This window comes from Canis aureus, chromosome 35 (genome assembly GCF_053574225.1).
Source record: "Canis aureus isolate CA01 chromosome 35, VMU_Caureus_v.1.0, whole genome shotgun sequence".
NCBI classification, from domain to species: domain Eukaryota; kingdom Metazoa; phylum Chordata; class Mammalia; order Carnivora; family Canidae; genus Canis; species Canis aureus.
This window is the reverse complement of record NC_135645.1, coordinates 1,940,218-1,955,729: the sequence shown is the minus strand read 5'-3', so window position 1 is coordinate 1,955,729 and position 15,512 is coordinate 1,940,218. Positions and strand designations below refer to the sequence as shown.

Genomic DNA, 15,512 nt, shown 5'->3' with positions numbered 1-15,512 from the left:
CTACTCTGCTTGAAAATCCTTCAGTGGTTCCTTATGACCGTCTCCCCAGCATCCACTCCAAATAAGACCTCTCATGATCTGGCCAGGTTGCTGAGCCCTCCCCTGGCACTGAGCAGCAGAGCAGCAGCCTGGGGTGGGTGCCAGGGCCTTGGGCTAGGTGTGCAGCCAGCATCAGCTCAACGCTGCCTGAACTCTGCCCGCTTTCACTGCCCCTTGGCTCAGCAGCACCAGCCGCATCTTTTGCTGCAGTTGTGCAGCCACTGACTAGCCTGGCACAGAAACCCAGTGTCCCCTGGGGGCAGATAGTGTCTGCTCCTTGCTGTTGCACCTGCCTTAACAAATCAGACTCCTATTTTTTTTTTTAAGATTTTATTTATTAATGACAGGGAGAGAGAAAGGCAGGGACACAGGCAGAGGGAGAAGCAGGCTCCATGCAGGGAGCCTGACGTGGGACCCAATCCTAGGTCTCCAGGATCACACCCTGGGCTGAAGGCAGCGCTAAACCACTGAGCCACCCAGGCCGCCCCGCAAATCATACTCCTAATATGCAGACTCTCTCCTCGTTTCTGATTTCTTCAGTTATATTTTTCTCATCCTATCTACTATCTACTATGGTCCAACTACAAACACAGATTAGATGCATAATTTAATTCAATAAATATTTTATTATTCCATCTGTGCTAGGGCCTATAGATCCAAAAGTGAGTAAAACCCAGATCTTGCCCTAAAGAGTGAACAGATTTTGCTGGGGAGGAATGGGCTGAGTGAAGCACCAATTGCTATAACAGAAAGCTGAAGGACAACCTGTTCCCAAGATGGGCTTACTTTTCTTGAGAGTGATCATAAACAAGGCAACGTCCTCCTTTCTTTTCTTTTTTTTTTAATATTTTATTTATTTATTCTTAAGAAACACAGAGAGGCAGAGACACAGGCAGACGGAGACAGAGGCTCCCTGCCGAGAACCCGGTGTAGGACTCCATCCAGGGACCCCAGGATTACACCCTGAGCCAAAGGCAGACACTCAACCACTGAGCCATCCAAGTGTCCCAGCCACGTCCTCTTTATCCCCTGATGATGCTCAAGAGGCACATACAAGGTAAGGGACAGACAACTGTTTTCTTAACAAAATGTTAACCCTGTCCTGACAAACAGATTAACATAAACCCCTTGGCCCAAAACCTGATTGGAGGCCAAGCCAAGAGCTAGTCGTGGCTTTCAACTGAGGAGAAACAGCCAGGGTGAAAGCCCATTCTGAATGTGAGGTGGTCCTGGGACGTGGGAGAAGGAAGGGGACACAGGTATCCTCTGGAGTCCCACAGGGGCAGCCAACAGCCAGGTGGGGGGACTGGAGCCCTCCGTGGGGGGGCCCCAGCTCCTTCCTTGCCCCTTCCCCTTGCATCCCTGCTTTCCCCTCCTCTTCCCCGCCCTCCCTCCCCTGGTAATGGAGGGATTCCTGTGTTCTGGAGGCATCTGGAGCTTCTCCGCGACCTGGGGCAGGGCGGGGACAGCGCTGGGGCCCAGGGGGCTGTGGAGGGGAGACCGCGGCACCTGGGCACCCCCCCCTCACTTCCTGCCTTTGCCCGCTCTGTGGCTCCAGAGCCCTGGGCGCGCCAGCCCCTTCCCTTGCCAAAACCCATCTCCCCGTGTCTCCCCGTGTCTTCCCCGGCCGCTGCCCCAGCCGCTCCCCTCCAGCCCTCTGCTGACCCCAGGCACCACCCGGCACCATGGCCTGACCACCGCCCTGAGGTAGGAGATGCACCACGTGAGAAACAGCTGGCACCACAGCTCTCCACGCCCACCCCCCACCCCCCACCCCGTGTCTCCCCTCTACTGAGGAATCTCTTCCACCCCTCTTTGCTGGGCTATTTCAAGAATCAGTTCAGACACAAGGGACCCTTCCTTCATCTCTCAAAGACCCCCTCCTTGGAGGTTCGCTGTTCCTCGGAACTCTGCATCCTGCTGACCTCTAACATGGCCCTTACCATATGACATTTAAATTCTCTGTGGGTGTGTTTGTTCCCCTAGATCTGACCATGAGCTTTTCAAGGACAAGGCAGGGCCCAAGGCCAAGGACCATGTCTCGATCATCTTTGGATCCACAGTGGATACTCAGTGTTCAGCACTTACTGATTTGCCCAGAAGAGTAAAGAAAAGAGCACTGGTGGATTACTCAGCTCCGGCTGCCCTAACAAAATACTACAGGCCGAGTGACTCAAACAACAGATCTTTATTTTCTGGATGCTGGAAGTCCCAACATGAAGGTACCAACAAAGCTAGTTTCTACTGCGGCTCCCACCCTTGGCTTGCAGGTGGCCACCTTCTGGCTGCTTCCTCATGTGGCCTTGTCTTCTGTGCTTGTGTGGAGAGAGAGTATCTCATCCTCTTCCCACAAGGATGCCTGTCCTGCTGGATTAGGGCCCTACCTTTATGACCTCGTTTAACCTTAATTAGGTTCTTAAAGGTTCTCTCTACAAATAGAGTCACATTGAGGGGTAGGGCCTCAACCTATGAGTTTTAAGGACACAAAACTCCATCCATAACAACTGGTTGAACTTGAATTTAGAAGATAAGAGCTCAGGTACTGACTTTCTCTGAACCCAGTTGAGTGCTTTTAGGCAGCAAATCCATTATGCTCTCCAAACCTCAACTTCTGTGACATGTGGCCAGTTTTATGGAGTCGTTGAGAGGCTGAAATGAGACCGTGGCTGGAGGACATTTTGTGAACTATAAATTCCTGCACCTGGTAATGATTTAATTATTCCTTCTACAACTATATCATCTTGCAGTTTACAATGTGACTTAAAACGTATGTATCCTTCAACAGATGTACAAGGAATTACTGTTACTGTTATTATTACTACAGGAATACCTAAAAGGAAAGTTTGTTTATAATCCATACTGCAGAAAGGATTCAAGGCAGCTTCTGAGTAAAACTCTCACACAGGAGAGGGCATTACCTATCACTTCTCACAGAGGCTGTAGAAAAGGCCCAGGAAGCTGTTGATCAAATGAATGACCACCAGGAGAATCTGGAGGAGGCTGATGCATAGAAGGGTGGAGAAGAAGGACACGTGCCAAATGACTGCTTTAGAAGGCTCCAGGCAGACAGAGTTCCAGAGTGAATGATCATACAAATAATTCCTATCCCAAAAAATAAGGAGACCGGGGTTTGAGGAATAAGTAAGAAAAGCCAAGTAAACAACCTCAATAAAAACCTGGGGCCTAAAAAAAAAAAACCTGGGGCCTTCCCCAGCCAGGGTCATAGGCCTAGACTCTTCAGGGTAGCTATTGTGGCTGCATCTGCAAAATTCTGAGCATCAGAGAAGGGGGTGCTAGAACGCGTGACCAAGAGGAGTTTGTAGTCCATCTGTGTGTCTTTCTGTCTGTCTTTCTGTATCTCTCTGAAAAGACTGAAAATCCAGGTCTCCATCCACTTACCTGTTATGCAAGTCTTGGAATGGGTAACCGTATTTCCAAGCTTGCGTTTGATTGAAGGGTGAGCCATCAAACATGCAAAATGGACCATCTTTCAGGGCTACACCGGAAGTGATAAAGCAAATCAAGGCTCCAAGAGAAGCCAGGCCACTGGACAGCAGAGCAGTGAGTATCTGTAGAGGGAGAGAAGCCATAAGGTGAGACAGGGTCATGACCAGGTGATGGAGTGATCTGGACAAGTCGAACTTCCCTGGCACTCAGGCTCTTCCCCATCATATCACATGGGGATAATGCTGCCCCTGGCACATCCTTTAAAGAATAACCAAGGCAGGGTGGCTGATGAGCGGTCAGTGGATAGAGCCGGGAGGGGTGGGAGAGAAAGCCCTGAGAAGGGGAAGCAGTGGAACCTGGACCTCGGTCTCCCTGGCCCAGTAGGCTCTCCAGGTTGGCATAAAAAACTTTTATATTCAGGGGCCGCCTGGGAGGCTCAGTCAGTTACCGACTCTTGATTTCAGCTCAGGTCACAATCTCGGGGTCTTGAGATAGAGCCCTGCATCAGGCTCTGGGCTAAGCATGGCATCTGCTTAATATTCTCCCTCTTGTTCTCCCTCTACCTACCCCCTCCCCACTCATGCATGTGCACTCTCTCTCTCTCTCTCTCAAATAAATAAATCTTAGGAAAAAACCTTTTACATAGCCTCTGGGTAGAAGGGTTGGATGGTCATCGCCTTCCCATTTCTGACTCTTAGAAGGGAAAGCTGTATTCTCAAAAGTTCCAAGCTCCTACCCCTAGTTCCTCTCTTTCTCAAATCAAGCATGAAAGGAAACAAGGGAGGTAGGAGGGAAGGGGTTAGAAAAGAAGGGAAGGAGGGAGACAGACAGAAATTACAGTCAGCTCTGAAGTGACTCCAGTTGTGTCATTGTACTTCTAGTCTGTGCACCACTCACTTCCCTCCCAAAACAAAACGAGTGCATTTCCTTGGCAGGATTCTAGCTTGCTTTTAAATTGGCTTCTTTCTGAGAATACTAGGTCATTTTATCCCTTCCAAAGACTACATATTTTAAGAATTTAAATAAAACATATATATATATACACACATATATATGTTTATTTAAAGCTATATGTGTGTGTGTGTATATATATATATGTGTGTGTGTGTGTGTATATATAGCTTTTATACAGAATCGTGGAGTCTTCTTCCCACGATGTCAGGCTGGTTTGGAGGTTGGGAGGAGCCAGGGAAATGCTCAAAATGTGATCCTGGCCCTGACAGCATCACATCACCTGAAAACCTGTTAGAAATGCACACTTTCTGGTTCACACCAACCTCTGAATCAGAAAAATCTAGGGGTGGAGCACCAGGGGGGTTCAGTAGGTTAAGCGTCCGATTCTCGATTTCAGCTCAGGTCATGATCTCAGGGTTGTGAGTTCAAGCCCTACATGAGGCTCAGTGCTGGGCCTGGAGCCTGCTTCAGATTCTTTCTCTTCCTCTAGCTCTCTGCTCCAGCCCCCTCCCTCTAAAAAAAATAGTCAACTCTCATCTCTCCTACCTTCTCCTTTCCTCAGAGAATATATCCTAAGAGAGAGAGAGAGAGAGACTGTCTGGGGTGGGGCCCAGCAATCCGTTTTAACAAACCCTGCAGGGATTCTGATACACAAGTGTGAGAACCACTCACTCGCCCAGGGAAAACCTGACCAGACTGAGAACAGATAGTGAATGAAATGTGTGGGTGTTTATATTTAATTCTTCAACATGTAATTCTGAATCAGTGGGGTTTCCAATATGTGGGCTGCAGATATCAAAGTAGGCTACAGCCTACTGTAGCCTGTAAGGAGTTACTGTAAGGAGTCCACAAATTCGTGTGTCTGAGACTGAATAAGCAATATATATGTACTGAGATTTTTCAGATATGTATAAATGCCACTGTAATTTACTCTGGGCCTCAGTTTCATTTTCGGTAAAATGGAGGAGTTAGACTAGAATAAAGTCATTAGATGATTTCTGGAAAACCTTTCAACTCTAAGAAAAAATAGCCAGGAAGTTTTCTTTTTTTTCTTTTTATTAAGTAGGCTCCAGGGCAGCCCGGGTGGCTCAGTGGTTTAGCACCGCCTTCAGCCCAGGGCCTGATCCTGGAGACCTGGGATCAAGTCCCACGTCGGGCTCCCTGCATGGAGCCTGCTTCTCCCTCTGCCTGTGTCTCTGCCCCCCCCCCTCTCTCTCTCTCTCTCTCTTTCTCTCTCTGTGTGTGTGTGTGTATCTCTCATAAATAAATAAATAAAACCTTTAAAAAAAAAAAAAGTAGGCTTCACACCCAGTGTGGGACTTGAACTCACAACCCAGAGATTGAGTGCATTTCCAGCCAGGCACCCCAGGAAATTTTCTATCAATGGCACATGACTGCAGTGCACTTAACTCATGTCCATATTATTCAATAGGCTAAAAATAATGGTAACAATTCCTCACATGTTTATAGACATTTCTGGCTCATTAAGCACTTATTCCCTTAATTTGATCCTGTTCACTCCCATTTTATAGATGAGGACTTGACGCTCAGAAGGATTAAGGAACTTGCCCAGCAGCTTAGAGTTATTAAGGGGGTACAGTCAGGACCTGACTTCAAGCCCCAAGATTGAAATTGCCTCTTTACCACTCTACTTGTAGAGTAATAGAATGGGGGTATATTCTGGGTATTAGGAGAGTAGAATCTGCTGCTTACACTTCGGCAGGGCCAACTCTTACTGAAGCAGCCATATCTCCAGCCCATCAAGGAGATGAGGGTAGCTGCAGTGAGTACCTGGGAGAGGAGAGAAGAATGATAAGAAGACATTGGGTAACTGACATTTCTAGCTGCACCTGTGGCTGTTGAAATAGATTGGTTGGGCACCTCACATGGATTTGATTATCCTGTATCTTCCCCAGAGGGTTTGGCTTTGACTATCAGGACCAAATTGGATGACTAGCCTGATCTGACTCTGGATTGCAACATTTACACCCAGCCTTTTAGTCCCAAGCCAAAGTTCACCAACAAGACTTGACAAGTCTTCCTAGGGTCTCCCATTCCTTGGAATTGCCATAGACCCAAGACTAGTTTGCTAGATCATGCATCCTTTTCTTTCTTTTCTTTTCTTTTTTTTTTTTTTTTTTTTGTTAAGATTTTATTTTTAAGTAATCTCTTACCCAATGGGGGGCTCAAACTTATAACCCTGAGATCAAGAGTCACATGCTCTACCAATTGAGCCAGGCAGGCACCCCAAGATCAAGCATTCTTGCAAGGAACCCAAACACTACCTCCCTGACATCTCCCTGCTCCACCTGAGGGGTGTTTGGGGAGTTCACACCCAGGGAACTCCAAACACTTACCATGAGGCCTCCTCCCCAGAGCCCAGAGCCCAGCATGGCATGCTTGCCAATGAGGCCCCTCAACAGGTAGGTCACATCCCAGTTAGGAAAGAGAAGCACCATGTTGGTTCCAGCAGCACACAGGGCAGTAGTCCCAAGGCTCAGCCCCAGGATGCAAGAGCAGGTCCGTGAGCATGCCATCACATCAGGAGACGACAGCATCCTGGAACCAATGGATGGAGGGTCATGGTAGCTCTGCTGCTGGGAGCATCAGGAAAGGGAACACCCATAGCAAGGGTGGGATGGGGGAAACAGACTACAGATACTGTCACCTCCTGGGGTTAGATCCAGAAGAGCCAAAGAACTTTCTTAAAATCTCTGCTTTTAAGAAAAAAAAAATCTCTGCTTTTTATAAATAGTCCCCAAAGGATAGGATTTAAATTCTCCATTTTCTGCCAACCCCCACTCATCCCATCATATTTTGCTTATACCTTTATACAGCCAGTGATTATCTGTATTTGGGGCAGGAAAAAATGTTTAAAGGTGTTTAACTGTCTTTAAAAGATGTCATTTTAAAGATGTCCACTGCCAGCACTTCCATTCAATAGTACAAGAAGTGCTATCTAGTACAATAAAATAAAAAGAAGCAAAAGAAATATAGATAAGAAAGAAAGAAAGAAGGTAACATGATTATCTATGTAGAGAATCCAAAGGAATCTATCAAAAAGTTACTAGAACTAGTGAGTATAGCAAGTAACACAATAAAAATAAATATACAAAGATTCTCTTATATTTCTATATACAAGTAATAATAAATTATAAAAACTTTTAAAAACAATATTTAAATAGCATAAGAATAGGGATGTCTGGGTGGCTCAGTAGTTGAGCATCTGTCTTTGGCTCAGGTTGTCATCCCGAGTTCCTGGGATCAAGTCCTGCATCAGATTCTCTGCATGGAGCCTGCTTCTCTCTCTGCCTATGTCCCTGCCTCTCTCTCTGTGTCTCTCATGCATAAATAAATAAAATCTTTAAAAAAATAAGTAACATAAGAATAGAAAATATTTATGGATAAATTTAACAAAATATGTGCAAGACTTGTACATTAAAAATAACAAAATATCGCTGAGAAAAATTAAAGACCTAAATAAATGGAGACATATATACCACATTCACAGATCAAAAGACTATCATTAACATGTCAATTCTCTCTAAATTGATGTGTGGATTCAATACAGTCTCAGTCAAAATCCTAGCAGCATTTTGTTGTAGATAACAAATTGAATCTAAATTGATGTGGAAATGCAAAGGTCCTAGATTAGCCAAAATACTTTTGAAAAAGAGCAGAGTTGGAAGACTTACACCATGTGATTTTAAGACATTTATAAAGTTACAAAAAGTAAAGTACTGGTATATAAAGACATACAGACCACTAGAACAGACTAGAGAATTCAGAAATAGACATACACACATGAGCAAATGATTTTTGAAAAAGATACTGTTTCAGTGGGAAAAGGACAGTCTCCAACAGCACTAGAACAAACTATATGCAAAACAAAAAATATATACCATGATTATTACCCACAGACCCTGAGTAATGATTATTACTCAGACCCACAACCCTGAGATCAAGAGTCACATGCTCCACATACTGAGCCATCCAGGTGCCCTGGGATCTTAAGTTAGGAAAAGATTTATTAGATAAAAGACAAAAAGTACAATCCTTAAAAGTGATAAATTTACTTCAAAATTGGGATCCCTGGGTGGCGCAGCGGTTTGGCGCCTGCCTTTGGCCCAGGGCGTGATCCTGGAGACCCGGGATCGAATCCCATGTCGGGCTCCCGGTGCATGGAGCCTGCTTCTCCCTCTGCCTATGTCTCTGCCTCTCTCTCTCTCTCTCTCTGTGACTATCATAAATAAAAAAAAAAAAAAAAAAAAAGATTTAAAAATTTACTTCAAAATTAATTTGCTCTTCACAAAACACTTTGGGGGCACCTGTGTGGCTCAGTTGGTTAAGCATCCAACTCTTGATTTTAGCTCAGGTCATGATCTCAGAGTCGTGGAGTCAAGTCCCACATACAGCTCCAAGCTGGGCATGGAGCCTGCTTAAGATTCTCTCTCTTAAAAAAAAAAAAGAAAGAAAGAAAGAAAGAAAAAGAAAAGAAAATGAAGGAAACCCACAGACCAAGACAATACAATGTGTATTTTGCAAATATGTAGGTGAATGTGAATACATGCACATCTGATAACAGACTTGTAACTATACTATATGAAGAACTCTTAAAACTATACAATAAGACAAGCAACTTGATTTTAAAAATGGGAAAAAGAGGGCAGCCCAGGTGGCTCAGCGGTTTAGCGCGCCTTCACCCCGGGGCGTAATCCTAGAGACCCAGGATCGGATCGAGTCCCACGTCGGGCTCCCTGCATGGAGCCTGCTTCTCCCTCTGCCTGTGTCTCTGTCTCTCTCTCTCTCTCTGTGTCTCAAATGAATAAATAAAGTCTCTTAAAAAATAAAAGGGAAAACTTGATTAACTTAGCATTATCTGTTTATCTTAGGGTGAAGAGCTGGTGCCAGGCACAGCCGAGAGCAAGGTGGCTGGGGGTCTGTTCCGCACCCCCCATCCCCATCTTTCCCTCCCCTAGTCCCAGAGTCCGCGCTTGCCTCCTGGGACTCCTCCCAGCAGAGAGCTTCGGCTGCAGTTGCTAACGTTTCCGTGTGAAGAGTCGCCTTCGCTCTGTGCCCTCCCCGCAGTGTTTGCTCCCTAAGCCCCGTCTCTCATGAGAACTCGCCCCCCAAAGGCAAGGCCTCCAGGACAGGGGCCTGCGTTGGGGGGTGCGGGAAGGATATGAAGCAACAGTGACCCTTAGCCCAGGGACGGAGGAGGCTGGAGGGAAGGGTAGGGACCAGGGACGAGGAGGGAAGCTGGTCTCCCCCTAGCCGCCCCCTCCCAGATGGCGCACTCCTGGAGGCCCCTTTTCCTGAAATCCTGGCTGCTGGGTCCTCGTCCTCCAGCCCCCAGGGTGATGAACGGGCCCTGCTGTCAGGAGCCCGGCGCCTGGAGGAAGCCAGCCCTCGCCACAGTGTGCCCGGCAACCTCTGGGGTGTAAGCACACGGCTGGGCCCCCTCCCACTGTCCCATGAGGGCAAAGCTCCCGTATGTCCCTGTGCTGGAGCAATGGACGGTGTTGGCAAGTCAGTGAGTCTAAGCCACACGCCCTCCCGGATGACTGATACTGTGTCAGGGGCCCGGGTAAGGACCGGAGCGCGGCTGGACGGCAGCGGGGCCTGGAGACGGCGGCGCCAGGAGCGCCTCACCCCACCTGCGGGGAAGGCCCGTGGGCAGGGACATCAGAGCAGCCCCCCCCCGCCACGGTCTCTCCTATGGAAAATTCTATGAGGGGAGAATTTTGTAGGGGAGGCTTGAGAGCATAAACGTGTGAGGGCCAAGCAGGGAGCTGGGCGGGCCTGGGGGAGGGAATCCCAGACTCCCGCCGAGCGTTGCCCTGGGAAGGCTTGGCCGCTGCGCCAACTGAGCCAACTGAGTCACGTCAGTCTGAACTTCACTTCCCCTCCCTGACCTTGTCCCACAGGAAATCACTCAGGACGCAGGACGCAGGACCATCCTCAGAAACACTCCCACGAACGTGAGCCTGGAGACGAGCAAACAGTGCGGCTAATTTGATCTCCAAGAGAAAGTGGGATCATGAGGCGAAGCCTTAAAACCGGGCCCTGTTCCCCCCCGAGGTCCGGGCCGCAGAAGTGACCGGCGAGGCCGCGGGGACACGCTGCAGATTGCGGGCCGACTCCTTGCGGCCGCGTAGCCCGCTTGGCTCGCATCCCTCCGTCTGCCACCCGGGAACCAGGGAAGTGTGGGCACGGCCTCCCGCAGGCCCGGGGCCAGGCGGGCTCAGGTAACACGCCCCGGCCCTTTCCTGAGGGGCTACGCCTAAGGGCCCACAAGCCCTGGGCCAGTGCGGAGCAGAGGTGTCCAGGGAAGGTGACGGAGGCCACAGCGTCACCTCATGTCGCCCCGCAGAGGCGAGGCCCGCCTCCTGGAAGGCTGAGGGCCAAGCCGAGACTTCCCCCACAGCGAGGCATCCCACAGACGCAGCCGAGGAGGGACAGGCGTCTGGCGGGGGCAGAAGGCCCAGGTTGACAGGCTGGGCCAAGTGAGGTGGCGCGAGCCGCCTGGTTGGCGCCGCGTCGGGCCTCACCTCCGCTTACCTGCGACCCAGGGCAGGAGCGCGACGGGACAGAGAGCGGCTGAGGAGCGCTGGCCTTCCGGGGAGGCCCGGACCCGGCGGCCCTGGTGGGAGCCCGAGGGCCGGGCAGCCCTTATGTGAGCGGCTGTGCGGCCCCCGGCAGGAGCTGGCCTCCCTCGGAGAGCCCTCCCCGGATGACCCACGTCTTCATGTGACCCTGGAAGGAACCAGGAGGCAAGGCCTCGTGAGCCGACGTCTCGGTGAGTCAGACGAGCACCCACGAGAAGTACCTCACCCTCCCTTCTTCCCCAGAGCAGCGACCCTTTCCCCAGCTGGCGGCCCTCAGCTGCCCCACCGCTGCCCAGCTGGGGCTCTGCGGAAAACCAGCTTCGCCAAGCACAGCAGCCATCTTGTCCCTGTCGCCTCCCTGCATGTGCGCCACTTCCCCGCTGGCCGCCGTCACCTTGTGCCAGTCACGCCGCAGCGCTGAGCGCGGAGTGCTGCTGGGTTTGGGAGGCCTCTGAGCCCCTTGACAAGCCTTCATTCAAGATCCAGCTCAACGTCCACAGGAGGTCTTCCCTGGTTTCTTCACTCCGAGTTAGGCACTTCATTGTTGCTAATATTAATATCAATATTATATTTAATATCGCTAATATTTTATTGATATTTATTCATGAGAGACAGAATGAGAGAGAGACACAGAGAGAGAGAGAGGCAGAGACACAGGCAGAGGGAGAAGCAGGCTCCATGCAGGGAGCCCGACGCGGGACTCGATCCCGGGACCCCGGGGTCACGCCCTGGGTGGAAGGCAGCCGCTCAACCACGGAGCCCCGCAGGCGCCCTGAGAAGGGATGGTTACAACTGGCTATTACATCCTTGTGGACTACAGACGGCTGCTGTCTCTGTGTGCAGATGTGTATGTGCGTGAAGCAAAAGCTGGTAAACAACTATTGAAAAGCTCATTAAGTAGAATCCAGTTTTCATTTTCACTGCAAAAGAGAATCATCTAGAGCCTACGTGAATTCCTGGGTCTTTGCAGAGAACCGAATTTGGATAAGAGATACTAGGTTGAGCACTCACAAAGCTTTGTAATAAGAAGAGACACTCATTCACCTTATAAAATACATTTACAAACTCTTTCATTAGATCCTTACAGCAGACTTTCCAGCAAGTGACATAAACGTTCGGTCAGCCTTGAGACGCAGACAGGGATGGTGGTGCAGAGGACCTTGCCCTGCTCGGAGTACCAGGGAAGGAGGCCGCGGAAACTCATCCTCCAGGACGTGCCGCACGGCCCCACCCAGTGATGCCGGGGGTGTTTTCTTCTCCCCAACCCACATCCCAACTATCTTAAAGTCTTCTTTTGGAGGCAGTACCGGGGTGCTTTGGCACCGGAGGGGCCTGGGTCCCCGTGCCTGCTACGGGTACCTATCAGCTATGTGCACTTGGGTAGTTCGCGGAGCCCCAGAAATAACCTGGGCCTGTTTTTCATATAAAATGATGCCTACCTTGTAAGTTTATTTTGAAAATTAGGATGTGAGAGGCCTAGAATAGGTTAGTCCTCTCCTGCTCTTCTTGGATCTCAGCTTAGCAGAAGGATTTTACACGGGACCCCCGTGAGAGCATCTCGTACTTAGACGATTAGAATGCTCTGATGGCTGAGATCTCGGAGGGTACCTCCGTTCCCAACGCAGTGGCGTGTCTGACGGCAGACCCTCGCTCACGGGTACCAGGAAAGTGGTGTTCGTGGAACAAGGGGAATTAAGCAGTAGAATTAGGCTTTAACCCCTTGAAGAACCAAACTTCTTTGGGGCTGTGCTAGCAGCTGTAGGCCTTTCTTCCTTAGGGTAAACGTGAGACAGTTAATTCAACGGTTCGCCTTACAAACAAGACACTTCTTTAAGAAACTATATACTTGCGATAAAGAGTTTTACTAGGCCAGGCCAGTTGTAGGTCAAGTTCTTCACTCTCCTTGCAGTAAACCTCTACGGTAACAGAGGCCTGATGAGTGCCACGAAAGAACTAAAGCATTACCTTTTTATAGATGTGCTAATAATCATAGAATTTGGCTCCCCTGGGGGCGCCGGGGTGGCTCAGTTGGTTAGGTGTGGGACTCTTATGAATCTCAGCTCAGGTCTTGATCTCAGGGTCCTGAGTTCAAGTCCCGTGTTGGGCTCCACGCTGGGGGTGGAGCCTATTTAAAAAAAAAAAACAGACCAAAAAAAAAAAAACGTGGCTCCACTGGAGACACAGCTACTAGTTATCACTTTGGTGGTGATATCTCTAGGGAGAGGCAAATAGGCGTCTAGGAAGGGCACAAATTAAGAACGGAGCCTGGGTGGGAAAGCAATTTGCCTGGTGCCATAAACCGAGACTGAAAGGTTTAGGAGAAGAGGATAGACAGATGTTCCATTCTGAGGGATACTGTTGGGTCTGGCGGTGGGATTCGATCCAGGAATAGAGGAAGTTGAAGGGAAGGGGAAAAGATGAGCATCAGGCCAGTGTTCCCCAAATAAGAGTGACGGGCGATCAGCTTCCTGTGGGTGGGCCCCCACCTCAGCTGACAGCTGACAAAACAAGAGAGCACATTCCCTTAATTGGAGGGAGGAAAAAAGGGAAGGTCAGAGGCGTTCCAAGCATTGCCATTTATACTCGTCCGCTGAAGGGGAAGTATTGGTTTTCTTTTTTATTAGTATAAAAATATCACAGGCTTCAAGCCACTCCCACCAGGCTTCTGTCTCCAACAGCACACGGAGATTGTCCTTGGTCTTCAATGACTTTTTGCATCTAACAGACACTTCACTATCCTTTTTACTAGGCTCCAAGACAGAATTAGCCATAGCGGGCCACTAGGTCCTTTTTGAAATTTTTGCTCTTGGCTCCCTTGACACCCTGCTCTGGTGTTTCTCCTCCCTCACGGACTGTCCCTCCTCAACTGGACCTCTTTCTGTTGGTGATCTCCAGACCTAGGTCCTGGATCCCCTTCTTTGACTTTCTCCTTGGATGAGCACATCCAGGATGATTTCTTCCCCACCAAACCTGCCTGTTCACAGCTTCCTGCCTCAGTAACCACACCGCTCCCTGCCCCCTGCTGGAAAAGAGTCGTTCTTGATTTTTGCGTCCCTTCATCCCTCGCGTTTCACGCAGCAGTACGTCTTTCATAACGCAGCTCTGATCTATACACGGCTTCCCGGGTGCGCGGCCTCCTCCGGTGCAGGTGACCTCTGTTTTACGGTTTGATCGTTGCAACATCTCTACTCTGGCTCTCCAGTCCACTGTCCACATGACGGCTTCTCATTGCAGCTGGACCGCGACCGGAGCTCCTTAGCAGGGCCTCATCAGGCCTCGTGTGATCTGGCTCTTACTCTGTGCCACTCCCTTTGCTCACTACACACCAGACCTACTTGCCTTCCCTAAACATCTCCAAGACATCAAACACTTTCCTCCTCCCCAGCTCTTTGCAGTTGTTCGGCTTGGCAGCGTTCCTCCTCATCTTAGCACGGCCACTTTTTTTTGCATCCTTCAGGTCTCAGCCTAAATGTTAACTTCCCAACATCTTATTTAAAGCAGAATTCTCAGGGCGCCTGGATGGCGCCGTCGCTTAAGTGTCCAATGCTTGGTTTCAGCTCAGGTCGTGATCTCAGGATCATGGGATCAAGCTCCATGTCAGACTCTTTCTCTGTCCCTCTGCTCCTCCACCTGCCACCCTCTCTCTCTCTCTCTCAACCAAATAAATCTTTAAAAAATAATAAAGAATTCTCTATCTGCTCAATTTTTTTCACTGTATTTGAATCACATCTATTTTCTCAACGGTTGTCTGTATGAACTGAAAATAAGTTCCTTGAGGACAGGGCTATGTAGGCTTTGCTCATCACCATGTTTGTATTAGTTGGCACATTAGTGAGGCTACTTATTCTGTGGCTTGAGGAATGGGAAAGATACTTCAGCCCAATGTAGTATTTATGCCCAAACCTTGGTCCATCGATGCGGCCAGGGAGACACAGTCTTGGAAGAAGATGGCAAGTCCCATCAGGATATGTTGCTGAAGCATAGGGATGAGGACACTTCCACAAGAGGAAAAGAACAGCCCAAACTGGTTCCTGGGGTTACTGTGGGCTAGGCAGTGGTCTCAATTTCTATAACACAATAAAATCCTATCTCCTGGTTTTTCTCCCATTAATTTAGTAATTCCTTTTTTCCTTCACTTGTTTTGAATCCTTAGTCATTATTCCTGGTCTGAAAGATTACATGCTGGAATTGTCCGAATGTGAGTTACAGAATCCTACTTTCCTAAAAAGCTTACCCAACGATTTCCTGACAATATGCCCAACATTCATGGAGCATTACCATCAATGTTCAACATACTACTAGTAGCAGAGAAGCGAGCAAACGTCATCCTTGATGATGCGACTATGAATTAACTTATGTCAATAAATGCTTGTGTCCTAAACATTAGGAGGGTAAGCTTTTGAAGCCTGAATTATATTAATTAAAATAATATTAAGGGAGTCTTATCTCACAAAAACAATTCCA

General features: G+C 48.9%; 1 protein-coding gene and 1 long non-coding RNA gene across 3 annotated transcripts in view; one reads left to right on the top strand and one right to left on the bottom strand.

Annotated features, from left to right (window-relative positions):
* LOC144305453 (uncharacterized) overlaps nt 1–15,150 on the top strand; it is a 36,180-nt gene extending 21,030 nt beyond the window's left edge. Inside the window, exons 2-4 of one of the 2 annotated variants that reach the window (XR_013372465.1) lie at nt 908–1,096; nt 2,026–3,600; nt 10,368–15,150. This is a non-coding gene — a long non-coding RNA (uncharacterized LOC144305453). Of the gene's footprint in view, nt 1–907; nt 1,097–2,025; nt 9,293–10,367 lie in introns of those variants that run through there. The other variant, XR_013372464.1, reaches the window with a different exon arrangement.
* On the bottom strand, nt 2,209–11,187 carry TM4SF19 (transmembrane 4 L six family member 19). Its single transcript, XM_077884291.1, has 5 exons — nt 11,002–11,187; nt 6,798–6,999; nt 6,154–6,231; nt 3,439–3,608; nt 2,209–3,141 (listed from the first exon to the last, which is right to left on the bottom strand). Exons 2-5 carry the CDS (start codon nt 6,996–6,998, stop codon nt 2,961–2,963), a joined length of 630 nt encoding a protein of 209 aa, XP_077740417.1. The 5' UTR covers nt 6,999; nt 11,002–11,187; the 3' UTR covers nt 2,209–2,960.
* Nucleotides 15,151–15,512: the final 362 nt, after the last annotated feature.

What these genes read in the sequence shown, in the direction of transcription:
- TM4SF19 (XM_077884291.1), bottom strand. Translation starts at nt 6,998, where the DNA reads ATGCTGTCGTCTCCTGATGTGATGGCATGCTCACGGACCTGCTCTTGC. An exon ending in TCTGGGGAGGAGGCCTCATG is followed by an intron (nt 6,232 to 6,797) that starts GTAAGTGTTTGG and finishes CTCCTCTCCCAG; the next exon opens with GTACTCACTGCAGCTACCCT. An exon ending in AGAGTTGGCCCTGCCGAAGT is followed by an intron (nt 3,609 to 6,153) that starts GTAAGCAGCAGA and finishes CTCCCTCTACAG; the next exon opens with ATACTCACTGCTCTGCTGTC.